The 13868-nt window shown below is 41.6% G+C and overlaps 1 protein-coding gene across 1 annotated transcript in view; it reads right to left on the bottom strand.

The window, feature by feature from the left end:
- Nucleotides 1–2757: 2757 nt before the first annotated feature.
- LOC124250315 (sialic acid-binding Ig-like lectin 5) overlaps nucleotides 2758–13868 on the bottom strand; it is a gene marked incomplete at its 5' end in the record, with an annotated part of 13277 nt that continues 2166 nt past the window's right edge. Inside the window, 2 exons of the mRNA XM_046682122.1 lie at nucleotides 2758–3746; nucleotides 13023–13104. Of these exons, the coding sequence (XP_046538078.1) occupies nucleotides 3555–3746; nucleotides 13023–13104 (274 nt within the window). The remainder of the gene's footprint in view (nucleotides 3747–13022; nucleotides 13105–13868) is intronic.

The following is a 13868-nucleotide window of genomic DNA, read 5'->3' as shown; positions in this document are numbered from 1 at the left end:
GGACATTCACGCAAGCCCAGTTGATGGGTCGCTGGTCTCAACCAACTTAAACTGAACAAGAAGTCTACTCTCAGTTCCTGAAGAACAGCTTAAGCACCGTGATCATGGTGACCCGAACATCAGACATGTTATCTATCAGGAAACTATGGGAGTCTGATAATATATTGCTTATCTACATGACTTTTAAGAACAAGCAGCACAACTAAGAATGGGCTGTGGGGGGAAATGACGAAAGCCTCAATTGATAATTGCCTGCAGAAAAAACTTTAGTTACTAATCAGAATTGGCCACTACAAAATGTGTCTTTGGGGCTGGCCCCATGGCTGAGCGGTTAAGTTCCCGCACTTGGCTTTGGCGGCCCAGGGTTTCATCAGTTTGGATCCTGGGCGCGGACGTGGCACCACTCATCAGGCCGTGCTGAGGCGTTGTCCCATGTAGCACAACCAGAAGGACCCACAACCAGAATAGAGAACTTTGTACTGATGAGGCTTCAGGGAGAAGAGGAAGGGAAAAAAAGGAAGATTGGCAACAGATGTTAGCTCAGGCGCCAATAATAAAAAAAAAAAAATAGTGTCTCTTTGGCTTATTTTTAAGGACAAAAGACTCTGAAAGAAACTTTGACCTTCCCTCTAACGACCTAAAAGAGTTTGAGATAGAAAGCCAGTTCCAGGAAGGAACTAATACCACAAGATAACTACAGTTTAATATAAACTAGGTGTGATAGACAAGGACGAACCTAACAAAGTCCCTTTCATCTCTCATGGTCTTTGAAAGGCATGGTAAACATTTGCTTACCACAAATTTGCTTTTCCATCTCCATGTGAATTGCCTTCCTCCCCTTTGAAGTCCCAAACCACTGCCCCCAACATCCTCCTTTGTCTCCAGCTGAAGATGGTATTTAAGGTGGCTTTGGCCATTCTGGCGAGTTACTCAGTTTTCCTGGGTTTCTCCCATGTATACATGTTATTACACTTTGTTGGATTTTCTCCTATTATTCTGTTTCATGTCAATTTAATTATTAGACCAGCCAGAAGGACCTAGAGGATAAAGGAATAGTTCTTCCTTCCCTACACTAGCTATCTAATCATTAATGGCTATCTGGCCACCAGTTTCGATACAAACTCAGTGTGGAAGTAATCCCCTAGGAAACTTCCCACCTTAGGCAGAGCCAGCGTCTTGACTTCCATTTCCAGGACCTTGCAAGGCCACACAACCAAAACTCACATGTTGAGTATGGGCAAATGCCACTGGGAATTTTGGTATTTGGCTTAGATATCCTGCCTTATTCTCTGGGTTCAAGCTTGTCCCCAAATTCTGGCCTGGTAAGTTCCCATTTTCTTTTCAGGTATTCTATACTTTTAAAGTAAGGGATTTTTTTTCTTTTTTTGCCTTTTCATCTTTTCCAAAGGATTTTGTTATTTTCAGCAGGAGGCTTGATCAGAATAATCTAACCTGTCATTACCGAAACCAGAGTCACAACTCAACTCCTTATGGTGCTGAAAATGGGGTTTGGGTAGTGGATGTCGGGAATCAATGTCCTCCTGGTTCCATGCTGGAACTGTCCACTTCTTTCCTCGTGGCCACTTTCTAAAGTTTAGCAAATAATTGATCCAGGTTTGGGTGCTTGTTTTGTGTTGCTGGGGGCACTCACCTGGGCCTGTTTTATTTGAGATGAGCCCCACAAACATTTCCCTGACTGGAGCCAAGGTTGTGGCTGGACCAGCCTTTGTGGTTGTTTTTATGATTGCAGAACACGCTTCAGCAGCAACCATCAGGAAACTTTGAAAAATCAACTTTTATTACTCAAAAGTCCTGGAGGAGACACAGCACCCCGAGGGCCATTCAGCGAGATCGCGGGTATAGAGAGCCAGAGACAGTAAGGACCTGGGGTTCTGCCTTTACTGGGGTTGAGGCTGGGGTGTCTATGGTTTTGCAGGTTCACTACTGGCAAATTTAAAACATAAGAGCAGAAATTAAAGGGCAGGAAGGGAAAAGCAGGGTAACTCAAGAGGTCAGTTATATAATTCACCTATGGCTTCCTAAAAAGGAAGGTTCACAAACGGGGCCGCCTGGCTCTTTCTCTAGTTGTACAGCTGGCAATACGTTTATCTGAGATGCACGTCTTCAAAATGGATGGCTCAGCAATCAAAAGCTTGATGACAATTAAAACTTACGGTCAAGAAAGCTTATGGTTAGCACTTACACTACAGTGCTGCTGGTGAATTTGGGGCTGTGTTTGTTTTAGTGCTTTCTTCAAAATAAATTAAATTTGTTCAACTTTAAAGGAGGGAAACTATGAGCTCTTTGTCCAATCCACCTTCTCAATCCAAATCTGTCCATGACTCAAGTTTGAAGGACAACATAGCGTAAGCCAGATGAAAGCAAGGCAGCATGGCCTCCAAGAGAGGGATCTCAAATTGTAAAGACATGGGTATGAACCAGCATGGAAGGGTTAAAGAAGAATGGTCAATGGGGCTGGCCGGGTGACACAGTGGTTAAGTTCGCATGTTCTGCTTTGGTAGCCCGGCAGCCCAGGGTTCATCAGTTAGGATCCCGCGTGCGGATATGGCATCGCTTGGCAAGCCATGCTGCGGCAGGCATCCCACATATAAAGTAGAGGAAGATAGGCATGGATGTCAGCTCAGGGCCAGTCTTCCTCAGCAAAAAGAGGAGGATTGGTGGCAGATGTTAGCTCAGAGCTAATCTTCCTCAAAAAAAAAAAAAAAAAAAAGAATGGCCAAGAGGAGAGGATGGATCAGTAGATAGCAGTGAGGTTATGAAGGATTTCAAGTGCCAGGAGCAGTTGCTTGTGATGTACTGTCCAAGGCCAGGGAGTCATGAATGGGTTTGTGCAGGAGAGAGAGTTAGCTCTCCAGCTGTTGGAAAGATCACTTTGGAGCCCACAAATGAGATGGTGAAGGGACTGGAGATCAGGAGGTGGAGGAATGAGTGGGAAAAACTGACAAGTACAAGTAGAGGAAGGAGATGACCACAGAGAGATTATAAGATGCTGTATCATGAACCAAATGCCAGGTTGAGGAGCCAGTCGTTCCCTGGGGAGGCTTTGAAGCATTCTGGGAAGGAAAATAACATCGACCAGTTGCTTCTCTGTCCCCTGTGCCTGGTCACTTCAGCCTCAGGAGAACTTGCCAACAGGACCTTTTTGTAGAAGGAAGAGAGACCAGCAGGCACTGAGCACATGCCCTAAGCCGGGACCTCTGTGGGTTGATTTCCCTATGCCAATTTCTTTAATGCTCACAACCACCTTTGAGGTAGGAATGCACGATTTCTGATTTACAGAACGGTAAACTGAGGCACCCAGAGATGAAGTGAGTTGCTTGAGACCAATGCGTTAGGAAGTGCTGGAGCCTGCATTTAAGCCCAAGTCTCTAATCCTATCACCTGTCTTTTTTCTGCTCTACCAGGGGATGCTCATATCATAGTTAATGTTAATATTGCTGCAACAGCTCCTCAGGCTTCCCTTAGTCATTGACTTCCTCTTTCTGCCTCAGAGGCTGTGCTCCCTCTGCCAGGACTGAGCTCTGGGCAAGTCCTCATTTGCTTGCCCCGATCTCAGAGTACTCGTTGGTGCTGGTGGCCTCCTGGTCCTGAGGCTCCTGAAACTTCATCTGGTGAAAGCTGAGAGAGGCATAATGAAGTTCCTGTTGCTCCTCTGAGGGAGGGGCATCTCCGGCAGGGGACACTTGCTCTGGGGGGCTCTCTGGCTGGGGCTTTTGCCTGGAACCCTGAGGAAAGGGGACAGAAGGGAGTCAGAGAAGGAACAAAGGTGGGCACGGCCCCCAAGGGGAAGTTGGGCTGATGGTAAATTTACTCATTCATCCTTTTATTCCATACACATTTCTTATGAACTCAACTATTTGTTCATTCACTTAAAATTTTGTGATACTACAATTGATTAGGCCATATCAAGGGCTTACTAATTGCATTTAATCCTCATCAAATCCCAGTATGAATTATATTCTTATTATCCCCATTTAAAGATAAGGAAACTGAGATAGGGAGAGGTTAAGAAACTTGCCCAAGGTCACTCATCTAGTAAATGACAGAGCCAGGAATCAAACCCAGGCCTGCCGTGTAATTGGCCATGTCCCCTGTGCCGGGTCCTGGGTGAGGGGCCAGATGGACAGTGTGAGAACGCAGACAAAGACCCTGCCCTCAGGCAGCTTACAGTCTGCTAGGAGGACCAGATGATAGACAAGGACCAAGATTATAGACAAAGCAAACTTCCAACTTTGATGTGTGTGATGAGATATTTTATGCAGAAACCAGAAAAGAGATGGCTCTTATGGATCCTGGACCCAAGTTCCATAAAATGAAAACAAAAATAGAGCAGAACTCATGTCCCCAGTAAAGATGGTACCCAGACACTGGTGAACAATTCCCTTTCCTCTCCCACATATGCCCAAACCTCTACACCACCACGCTATACAAAAGTGTGTTGAAGGCAACATTATCCTTCAAATACTAGCTCAGAAAAGGGGGAAAAAGGATTGGAGATTAGGGAAAAGTGGTTTCATGATGTCAGAAAAAAATAGACTATCTGGAGGGAGCTACCCGTATTAGGTGTGAGCAAGATGAGATGAAATGACAAAGCAGCTATGTTCATTGACCCTACTGCAGCCAAAGAGGGGGAAATAAGGACATGTGTCCATTAATAGCCTTATCTTCTATGAAAAAAAGATTAAATTGAGACTCATAAGACAAGACACAGCTTAGATTAATGAACAGGAGAGAGGGATGTGTTCATTCTTTCACTCAACATCTCTTTGCTGAGTGCTTGCTATGAGTTAGGTGCCATTCTTGCAAATGGGAGTGTAAGAGGGACTGAAACAGTTCAAGATAACTGCCTTCATGCAGTTCCTTGTTAGAGAGGGAATAGCAATATTAGGCAATACATGTAAGGGTTGTCCCCACGCGCTCTTCTAAGCAGTTCTTGTAACAACTCAGTGAGACGGGTCCTGACATCTCAATGGATTCATTTTCAGAAGAGAAAGCAAAGACACAGAGAGGTTAATTCATTTGTCCCAAAGTCACACACTTTGGAAATGGGTAATTCCAGGACTTGAACGCAGGAAATTGAACTAAAGTTCATCACTTTACTATTCTGCCTACACTATGAAAGTGCCCAGAAAGGTAGAAAATAAAATAACGGGAAAAACAAAGTTCTCTCTCCGGTAGTGCCTGTCAAGATAGTGAATTCATCCACACTACTGGCTCTATTTCCTAAGATCCAACTTTGGAGGAACTACAGAGCTACGGGATGACAAAATTTCATAAATCAATCAGTCGATCGATTGATCAATCATTACATTGAAATCCAGAGAGGAAAGTAAAGGCTAATTTGAAGGAATGGAGTTGGGACGGTGGGGCGCTGCATCCCACGGCCGGGGAGACTGGCTTGTTGACGAGAGGATAAGCCACCTCAAATATGCTTGAGTTCTACTCCTTTCTCTCCTCCACCCTTGCCCTGGGACAATCACTGCCTATCCTCTTGTTGCAGAACTCAGAACACGGACAGGGCAGTGACAGGCAGGTTTCCTTGGACAAGCACCAAAGGCCCACTGGGGTGAAGAAAGCAGAGATGGAGCTTTGCCGGCCTTTGGGATTCTTTTGTCCATTCTCTCCTTTCCAAACTCCTGAGTCTCGTGGATCAAAATCCAAGAGGAGTCCTGGCTCAATGCTACTTCTCCCTGAGGGTCTGAAGGCAAAAGGGTGGCTTGAGCTGCTTTCTTGGGGAGATGGGAAGTGGGAACGATCAGTTGTGATTGGTGCCTGGGAGTGCTCCACCCCAGGGCTTGTCTCCTTCTCTCCTTTGAGCTGACACAGACAGCATCTGCCCTTCGCCCTCACCCAATCGACACTGTAAGACAGAGTAGCTAAAATCCCAGGGGAATACGAGCTCACAGGTCAGAAGACTGGACGCCTGTGGAGTGTAAATGTCCCAGAAGAAAAACAAGCTGATGGAACCTCCAAAGCACAAGCATCAGAACACTTTAATCAAGAATTTAAACTAAACATACTAAATGCACTAAAAGAGGTAAGCAATGCTATTACCAGCATGCAAGAAAGAGTAAGAAATTATGGAGGCCAGCCCTGCGGCATAGTGGTTAAGTTCAGCATGCTCTGCTTCAGTGGCTGGGGTTCATGGGTTCAGATCCTGGGTGAGGATCTGCACCACTCATCAGCCATGCTGTGGCAATGATCCACACACAAAATAGAGGAAGACTGGCAATAGATGTTAGCTCAGGGTGAATCTTCCTCACCAAAAAAAAAAAAAAAAAAAAAAAGATTAAGAAATTATGTACATCAGAAACTATGTGTGTAAAACAAGAAATTATGTAAATTATTAAAAAGGAACTATGTATATAACTATGTAAAAAGTGGAAATATTATGTCTGAAAAATATAATAGGATGAACCTGACAGATGGGCTGAAGAACAGAATGAATACGATGGGAGGCAAGTTCATGAGCTGGAAGGGCAGTTTGAAGCCTCCCCTAGAGTAGGGAAGGATGCAGAATAGAACATATGAAAGAAAAGTTACGGTAGATGGAGGATAGAAAGAGAAAAATCTCAATTCAAACTATAATAGTCCCCAAATGTGAAAAATAGGAAATAAAAAGAGGAGAAATATTTGAGTGTAAATAGTGGTGATAAAATTATCAGAATTAAAGAAAGATGAGCCACCTCAGCTGAAAGGGGCCCACAAATGCGAGAAAAGAGACAAGGGGAAACCCACACCCTAACACACTATAGTGAATCTCTCTCTCTCTCTTTTTTTTTTTTGTCAAGGAAGATTGGCTCTGAGCTACCATCTGTTGCCAATCTTCCTCTTTTTTTCTTTTTTCTTTCTCCCCAAAGCCCCAGCAGATATTTGCATATCCTGGTTGTAAGTCATTCCAGTTCTTCTATGTGGGACACCACCACAGCATAGCTTGATGAGCAGCGTGTAGGTTTGCACCCAGGATCTGAACCAGCGAACCCTGGGCTGCTGAAGCTGTGCCACAAACTTAACCACCATGCCATGGGGCCAGCCCCTGTAATGAATCTTAAGAAAATCAAAACCAAAGAGAAAGTGTAAAAGTTTCCAGGGAAAATGAATGGATTACCTACAAATGTGCAAGATTCAGACAGACATAAGATTTCTTAACAGCGATGAAGAGTACAAGAAGCAGTGGAGTAAAATGTTTAAAGCTTTGAAGGAAAATCACCATGATCTTAGAATTTATATCCTGCCAAATGAAATTCAAATGTAGGAGGATAAAAAATATCTTCAGACACGCAAGTCTTCAGACATCTTAACACAGCAAAACCCAATTGAAAACACAGTGGGAGGGAGAATTCAAACAAAAAGAATTCAAATAAAGATAACAAAAGCAAGAAACACTGCAATAAATATGAGATATAAAGGTGACAAAATACTTCAGTAAAATGTGTACCTGTGTATTAAAAAAAAAAAGACCAACGAATAGAAAAATGTTAAATATGTTCATAATCACCGAGAACGAAAACTGGAGATCTAGAAATGGAACCAAAATTGTGGAAGGTGGGAGGAGGAGAAACCAACAGATATAGAAGCATGCTCAAGTTCTTTTGTTAGCTGTAATACAGAGGTATCAATTTTTTAAGTAAGAAAGGAGAAAATAAAATATTGAAAAAAATGGACCCAAGTGAAAGGAGAAGGTAAAATAGTAGAAAGAAATCCACATATATCAATAACCACAATAAACACAGATAGAGTGGACTCAACGGAGGATGTCAAATTGGATTTTAAAAAAACTAGTTATATATTGTTTACAAAAATCATTGCTAAAGCATAAATAAGTATTGGGGGAAAAAGGGTGGAAAAATATCAGGAGCCTTACTGACCAATGAGAAATTGGTGTATCTCTGTTAAGATCCAACCAAATAGACTCTGAAGCAAAAAGTATTAAGAAGAGTAGAGAGAATTACTACGTGTGTTTTGTTCAATTCACTAAGAGGATGCAAGACTCCTAAAATATATGGTTGTAATTTAAAAGTACATCCACTATAAGAAACATATTTGGTAGAACTACAGGAAAAAATTGACAAATATATTATCCTAATGTGGGATTTCAACATCCCTCTATCAATTATTGATAGGCCGTGAAGACCTATTAGTAAAGCTTTGGATTTGAACAATACGATTAACACACTGGCCAATTGATCCACTGATATAGAATCTAAGAAACAGAAAACATACCTTCTTCTTAAGCACACGGGAAATACACACAAAAATTCATCACACACCAGGCCACAGATCAAGTCAACAAATTTTAATAATGGGTGTTGTTAAAGCGATGTTTTGAAAGAAATTTACCCGTAAATGCTTTTATAATGAAGGAAGAGTGTTATACATTAATAAGCTAAGTTTCTGGTGTAAAAGGTTAGCAAAAGAACACCAGAAAAAGCCAAAGCAAGCAGAAGGAAGGTACTAAGAAAATGAGAGTCAAAATAAATAAAATAGAAAACCAAGATACAGCGATAAAATTAACAATCCTCAAAGTTGGTTTCTTGAAACTAATAACAAAATAGGCAAACAATTGACAAGATTTGTCTAGGGAAAAAAGAGAGAAGTCACAAAAGACTGGTCAGGAATGTAAAAGGGGAAGTAATCCCAATTAAACCCAACAGAATAAAATTAAAAGAGTACTACCCATAACCTTTCATCAAAAAATGATAAAACTTAGGTGAAATGAACAAATTCTTAAAAAAAAAGCTCACGGAAGAACATGTAAAATGACTGAATCAGAAAAATTGCACATAGAAACAAGAGCACATCTAGGTGGTTTTACTAGTGACGCCTATTAATTATTCAAGAAACAGGTCATTCCAATTTTATACACTCTCTTCCAGATAATAGAAAATGCAGGAATATTCTCCAATTCTTCAATATTATCTTGATACTCTAACAAGCATATGACAGGAGGAGAAAGGAAAATGAAGGCCCATTTTGCCCATGCACATAGATGCAAACACACTAAACCAAAGGATAGCAGACTGAATTTACTAGGGTATTAAAATATATATATATATATACATACACACACACACACATATATATGTATAATGAACAATTTGGTTCTTTCTCAGGGATGCTAGAGTAGTTTCTATTAGAAAACCATGAAGTGTCATTCACAATGGTAAGAGAGGAGGGGAAAATCATATCAGTAGATGCATTTGAAAAGCTCAACAGAAATTTATGATAAAAACTTAAATCGTTTAGTGATCGGAAGGAACTTCCTTACCCTGATGATGGTTACCTATTAAAAAAAAATCCTACGACCAAAAACCAACTTAAATGGCAAGATATTGGGTGCATTTTCTTCAAAAACAGGAGTAATAATGGATGCTCAGCTTCACCACCTCTATTTGACTTTGGAGGATTAGCCAGGATATGAAGACAGGAAAAAGGAAGGAAGTGTTTAGGATCAAAGTGAAGAAATAAACTGTGTTTTGTAGAAGATATGATCAACTAATTTGAAATCCCAAAAGATTCTAAGTGGCACTCAAGACCAATTTGTGATATTTTTTTAATTAAAAAAAAGTCTATAAAAATACTTCAATGTCTGTATACAAATTATTAGAATGAACAGGAGAGGTTAACAAGTTGGAAGAATATAAGATCAATTAAATATGCCATTGTGTGTCGCTCGTTCCTGCATCTACTGAGAGAATGAAGAGAATTCTCAGCACTGAGACTGCTGATGCCCCAGAAGATGTGGGTGTCACTACACAGAGATGAACATTTATAGTGAAGAGGCTGGAGGAACCCAGGAGAGGGCCTCAACTCCTTCAGGAAGTTGAGGAAAGTAAAAAGGAAAGTAAAAGGAGAAGCTGTGTGTGGACAAATAGTGAGGAAATGAGGAAAGTGGCTACTGTTCAAACAATCTGTAGTCACATACTGCCCACAATCTGAGGTGTTACAAGGACTTCCATTGCCGGATGGGGTAGTCTGAGTGTGCTCACTTCCCCATCACTTATTCTGCAGAATGAATCTTTTGTAGAAATCTGAAACCCCTTAGAAGAAGATCTGCAGAAAATGCACGGGACCAGGTGTTTCTTGTTCAGGACCTAAAGCCCCAAAGGACAAGCTGATTCATGACGGAAATGACACCCAAGACCAGTCTGTGGTTTTTTGAATTGCAAAAAACAACCTCACGTATTTTCAAAAGATATTTTCATTCTGCATACCAGCAATGAGCAATCAGCAAATGCACTTTTAAAATGATAGCATTTTATAACAGTAACAAAAACTAGTATTTAGAAAGAAAAAATAGCAAAATATGTGTAAGACCTGTGTGAAGGAATTCTACTTCTTTTTTGAAAATATTAAAAAAGATTTAAACCAATAGAGAGATATCTGCTTTCGAGGATAAGAAAATTTGAATTCGTAAACAAGTAAATTCTTCCCTAATTGATCTATAGATTCAATGTAATTCCAGTCAAAACAGCAAGAAGAATATTTTGGGGAACTTGACAAACTAATTCTAGCATTTAAATAGAAGAACAAAGACTCAAGAATAGTCAAGACATTATTGAAGAAGATTAAGGAAGAGACCTTGTTATGTCAGACATTAGGACTTATTTTTGAGTCTATAGATTCTGTTGACTCTATAAACAGTTCTGACTCAGAGGCAGTGAAATTGACCGTTGGAACAGAATAGACACCACAGAAAGAGACTTACACATGTATAGAATTTTGATATACGACAGAAGTGGCATGGCAGATTAGTGAGGGAGGGAGGGAGAGAATATTCTACAAATGAAGGAGGAAAATACATGGATCAATACTGCACACCACACACAAAAATCAACTCCAGTTAGATTAAGTCTTCAAATGTCCAAAAGAAAACAAAACTTTTAGTAGGAACTATACTTGAATGTCTGAAGTTTAGGATGGGGAAGATTTTCTTTTTGGGGGGGGGGGGCGGGCAGGATTAGCCCTGAGCTAACTGCTGCCAATCCTTCTCTTTTTGCTGAGGAAGACCGGCCCTGAGCTAACATCTGTGCCCATCTTCCTCTACTTTATATGTGGGACGCCGACCACAGGATGGCTTGACAAGCAGTGTCATGTCCGCACCCAGGATCCGAACTGGCGAACCCCGAGCCGGAAGCGGAACGTGTGCACTTAACTGCTGTGCCACCAGGCCAACCCCAGGAAAGACTTTCTTAAATGAGACCCAAAAGGCACTCAATCGAAAAGAGAAGATTGTTGAATATGTTTATATTACAGTAAAGAACTTAAGACAAGTTACTCACTGGGAGAAGATATTTGCAATACGTATAACCAAAAAAGTAGTATAAAAATATATAAAGCTCTCCAACAAATTTAATAAGAAAAGGTCAAACACCCAACAGAAAAAATGGGCTACAAATGTGACCAGGTATATTAGAGAGGAGGTGTTCATATGCCAGTGAAGACGCAGAGAGATTCTCATCCTCATCGGCAACCAAGGAAATGAAAATCAGCACCATAATGAGATAGTGAGATGACAAAAAAGTTGGGAAAACCAGCAGCTGGAGAGATTGTCGATCAACAGAATCTCATAGGCACAGATAAGAGTATAAATGGATGGAAATGCTTTGGAAAACCATTTGTCACGATCTTGTAAATATGAACATTCACATACGCTATGACCTAATAATAGATGCTTAAGTAATGCTAAAGAAAAACTCTTACACTTGAATACAGTGAGATGAATAAGAATGTTTGTAACAGTAGCATCTGGATAGAACTCAAATGTCCACCAGTTCAAGCTTAGATAATAATCATAAAATGACATATTATACAATGGGAACTGCAACTTTGTGCAACAACATGGAGGAATCTTCACAACATAATGCTGAGTCTACAAAGCAAGTCCAAGAAGAGGGCCTGGAGCGTGACCCCCTTTGTAGGTTCAGAAGCAGTTAAACTAAATAGGGTATATTTCAGATACAGATATATGTGATAACACTACGAACAAAAGATTCAGAGCAGTGGTTACTGGGGCTGGGTCAGAGATCAATATGGGCAGATGTAAGTTATCAGCGTTTGAGGTCTTGAGTTGGATGGTGGGTTCACAGCTGCTTATCACATTATGAATAAAAACGAGTAAGTCAAAGAGAACAAGCCTTGCTCCACTGATAAAGGCTTGGTGATGAACAAAGCATTTTGAATAATTCCATCTAACACAGCCCAACTTTATATAAGGGGAGGGGGAACATGCAGAACAGGGACAGAGTGAGACAAAATTCCAGCCTCTGTCCCCAAGGCCTTCACAAGGACAATGAGAGGGTGAAGACAGGTAAATACAGTGATGTGTGACGTGCCCCTCTGCACAGGGATGCACATGGGGCTTCGGGGACACAGAACAGGATGGATGGACATTGACGGAGAAGGAAATGACAAAGGTTTCCCAGAGTAGGAGATGTTGATATTGATTGGAGCTAGAAGAATGAGATGAAGTGGTCTGCTGTAAATGCAGAAGGGAGGGCACTTCAGGTGAGAGGTATTGTCCATGCAAAGGCTCCAAGTCATAAAGAAGTCATTGTATAGAGACAGTGACAAGGTCAGTGTGGCTGGACCACGGGGCAGAGCCAGAGGCTGAAGTGGCCATCAGGGGAGATCTCAAGAAGGACCTCAAATATCGGATCCAGGAATGTGACTTGATTCCCTAAGCAGTGGCAGCAAACAACATTGAAATTCCAGAATGGCTGGAAAGTAAATAGAATTTGGAAGACTGTTCTGGCAGTCTTTATCTGGCAAAGAGGTGAGGTAGGCTCAGTAGTCAGCAGGGTTGAAGGAAGAGGATAACCAGGGGACCATTCACTCTGGGAAATGAAGGGGAAGAACAGAAGGGAAGTCAATTCCCAGGTGTCTGCCCAGGTGACTAGGGAAGAGCAGATTTGGACAAATGCTAAGAAGCTCAGCCTGGACTCACCAAATGGACATGCACAGGGCCCCCCACTGCATGAGAAGATGCCCACATCACTCACCCAGGCAACTGTACCCATGACAGGATCTTCATCATCCGTGCCCTCTCGTTTCCCGGCTGCTTGCTTCCTGTGGGTTTTCACTCTAAGGGGAGAAACCATTGCACTGCATCCAGATCCTGGAACCAGACTTGGAGACCTTCCTGACATGCAAGTGAGGACTCCATCCTCCTGAATAACCGGGGGTTTGGCCAAGACTGAGTTTCCAACACTAAAGACCCTTGTTACATACAAAAACTTGTACATGAATGATCATAACAGTGTTATTCATGAGAGCCAAAAAGTAGAAACAACCCAAATATCCATCAGTGGACGAATGGACAAATAAAATGTGCCCAATCCATACAATGGAGCATTGTTTGGAAATGAAAAGGAATGAAGAACTGACATGTGCCATAACATGCAGGAACCTTGAAATCATCACGCTAAGCGAAAGAAGTTAACCACAAAGGACCATGTAGTATATGATTCCATGTATATGAAATGTCCAGAATAGGCAAATCTAGAGAGACAGAAAATAGATTGGTGGCTGCTTGGGCTAGGGGGAGGAGGAGGGCAGGATGACAAGGAAGGAGTGCAGAGTTCCTCCTTTTTTCGGTTTCTTTTTCATTTTGGGCTAATGAAGAAGTTGTACAATTGACGGTGCCAATGGATGTACAACTCTGTGAAAATACTAAAAGCTACTGAACTGTACATTTTAAATGTATGGGAATTATATCTCAATAAAGCTGTTACCCACCACCAAAAAAGATGCCTCTAAACCTACTCTACTCAGCTATGCATTTCTGCAATTCAGTGACTTCTCACCACACTTCCTACCACACACCCCCCCCCCCCCCCCCCCCCCCC

The sequence above is a fragment of the Equus quagga genome, chromosome 13 (assembly GCF_021613505.1).
Source record: "Equus quagga isolate Etosha38 chromosome 13, UCLA_HA_Equagga_1.0, whole genome shotgun sequence".
Lineage (NCBI taxonomy): Eukaryota > Metazoa > Chordata > Mammalia > Perissodactyla > Equidae > Equus > Equus quagga.
The sequence above is the reverse complement of the archived record's forward strand: the minus strand, read 5'-3'. Positions and strand labels throughout refer to the sequence as shown.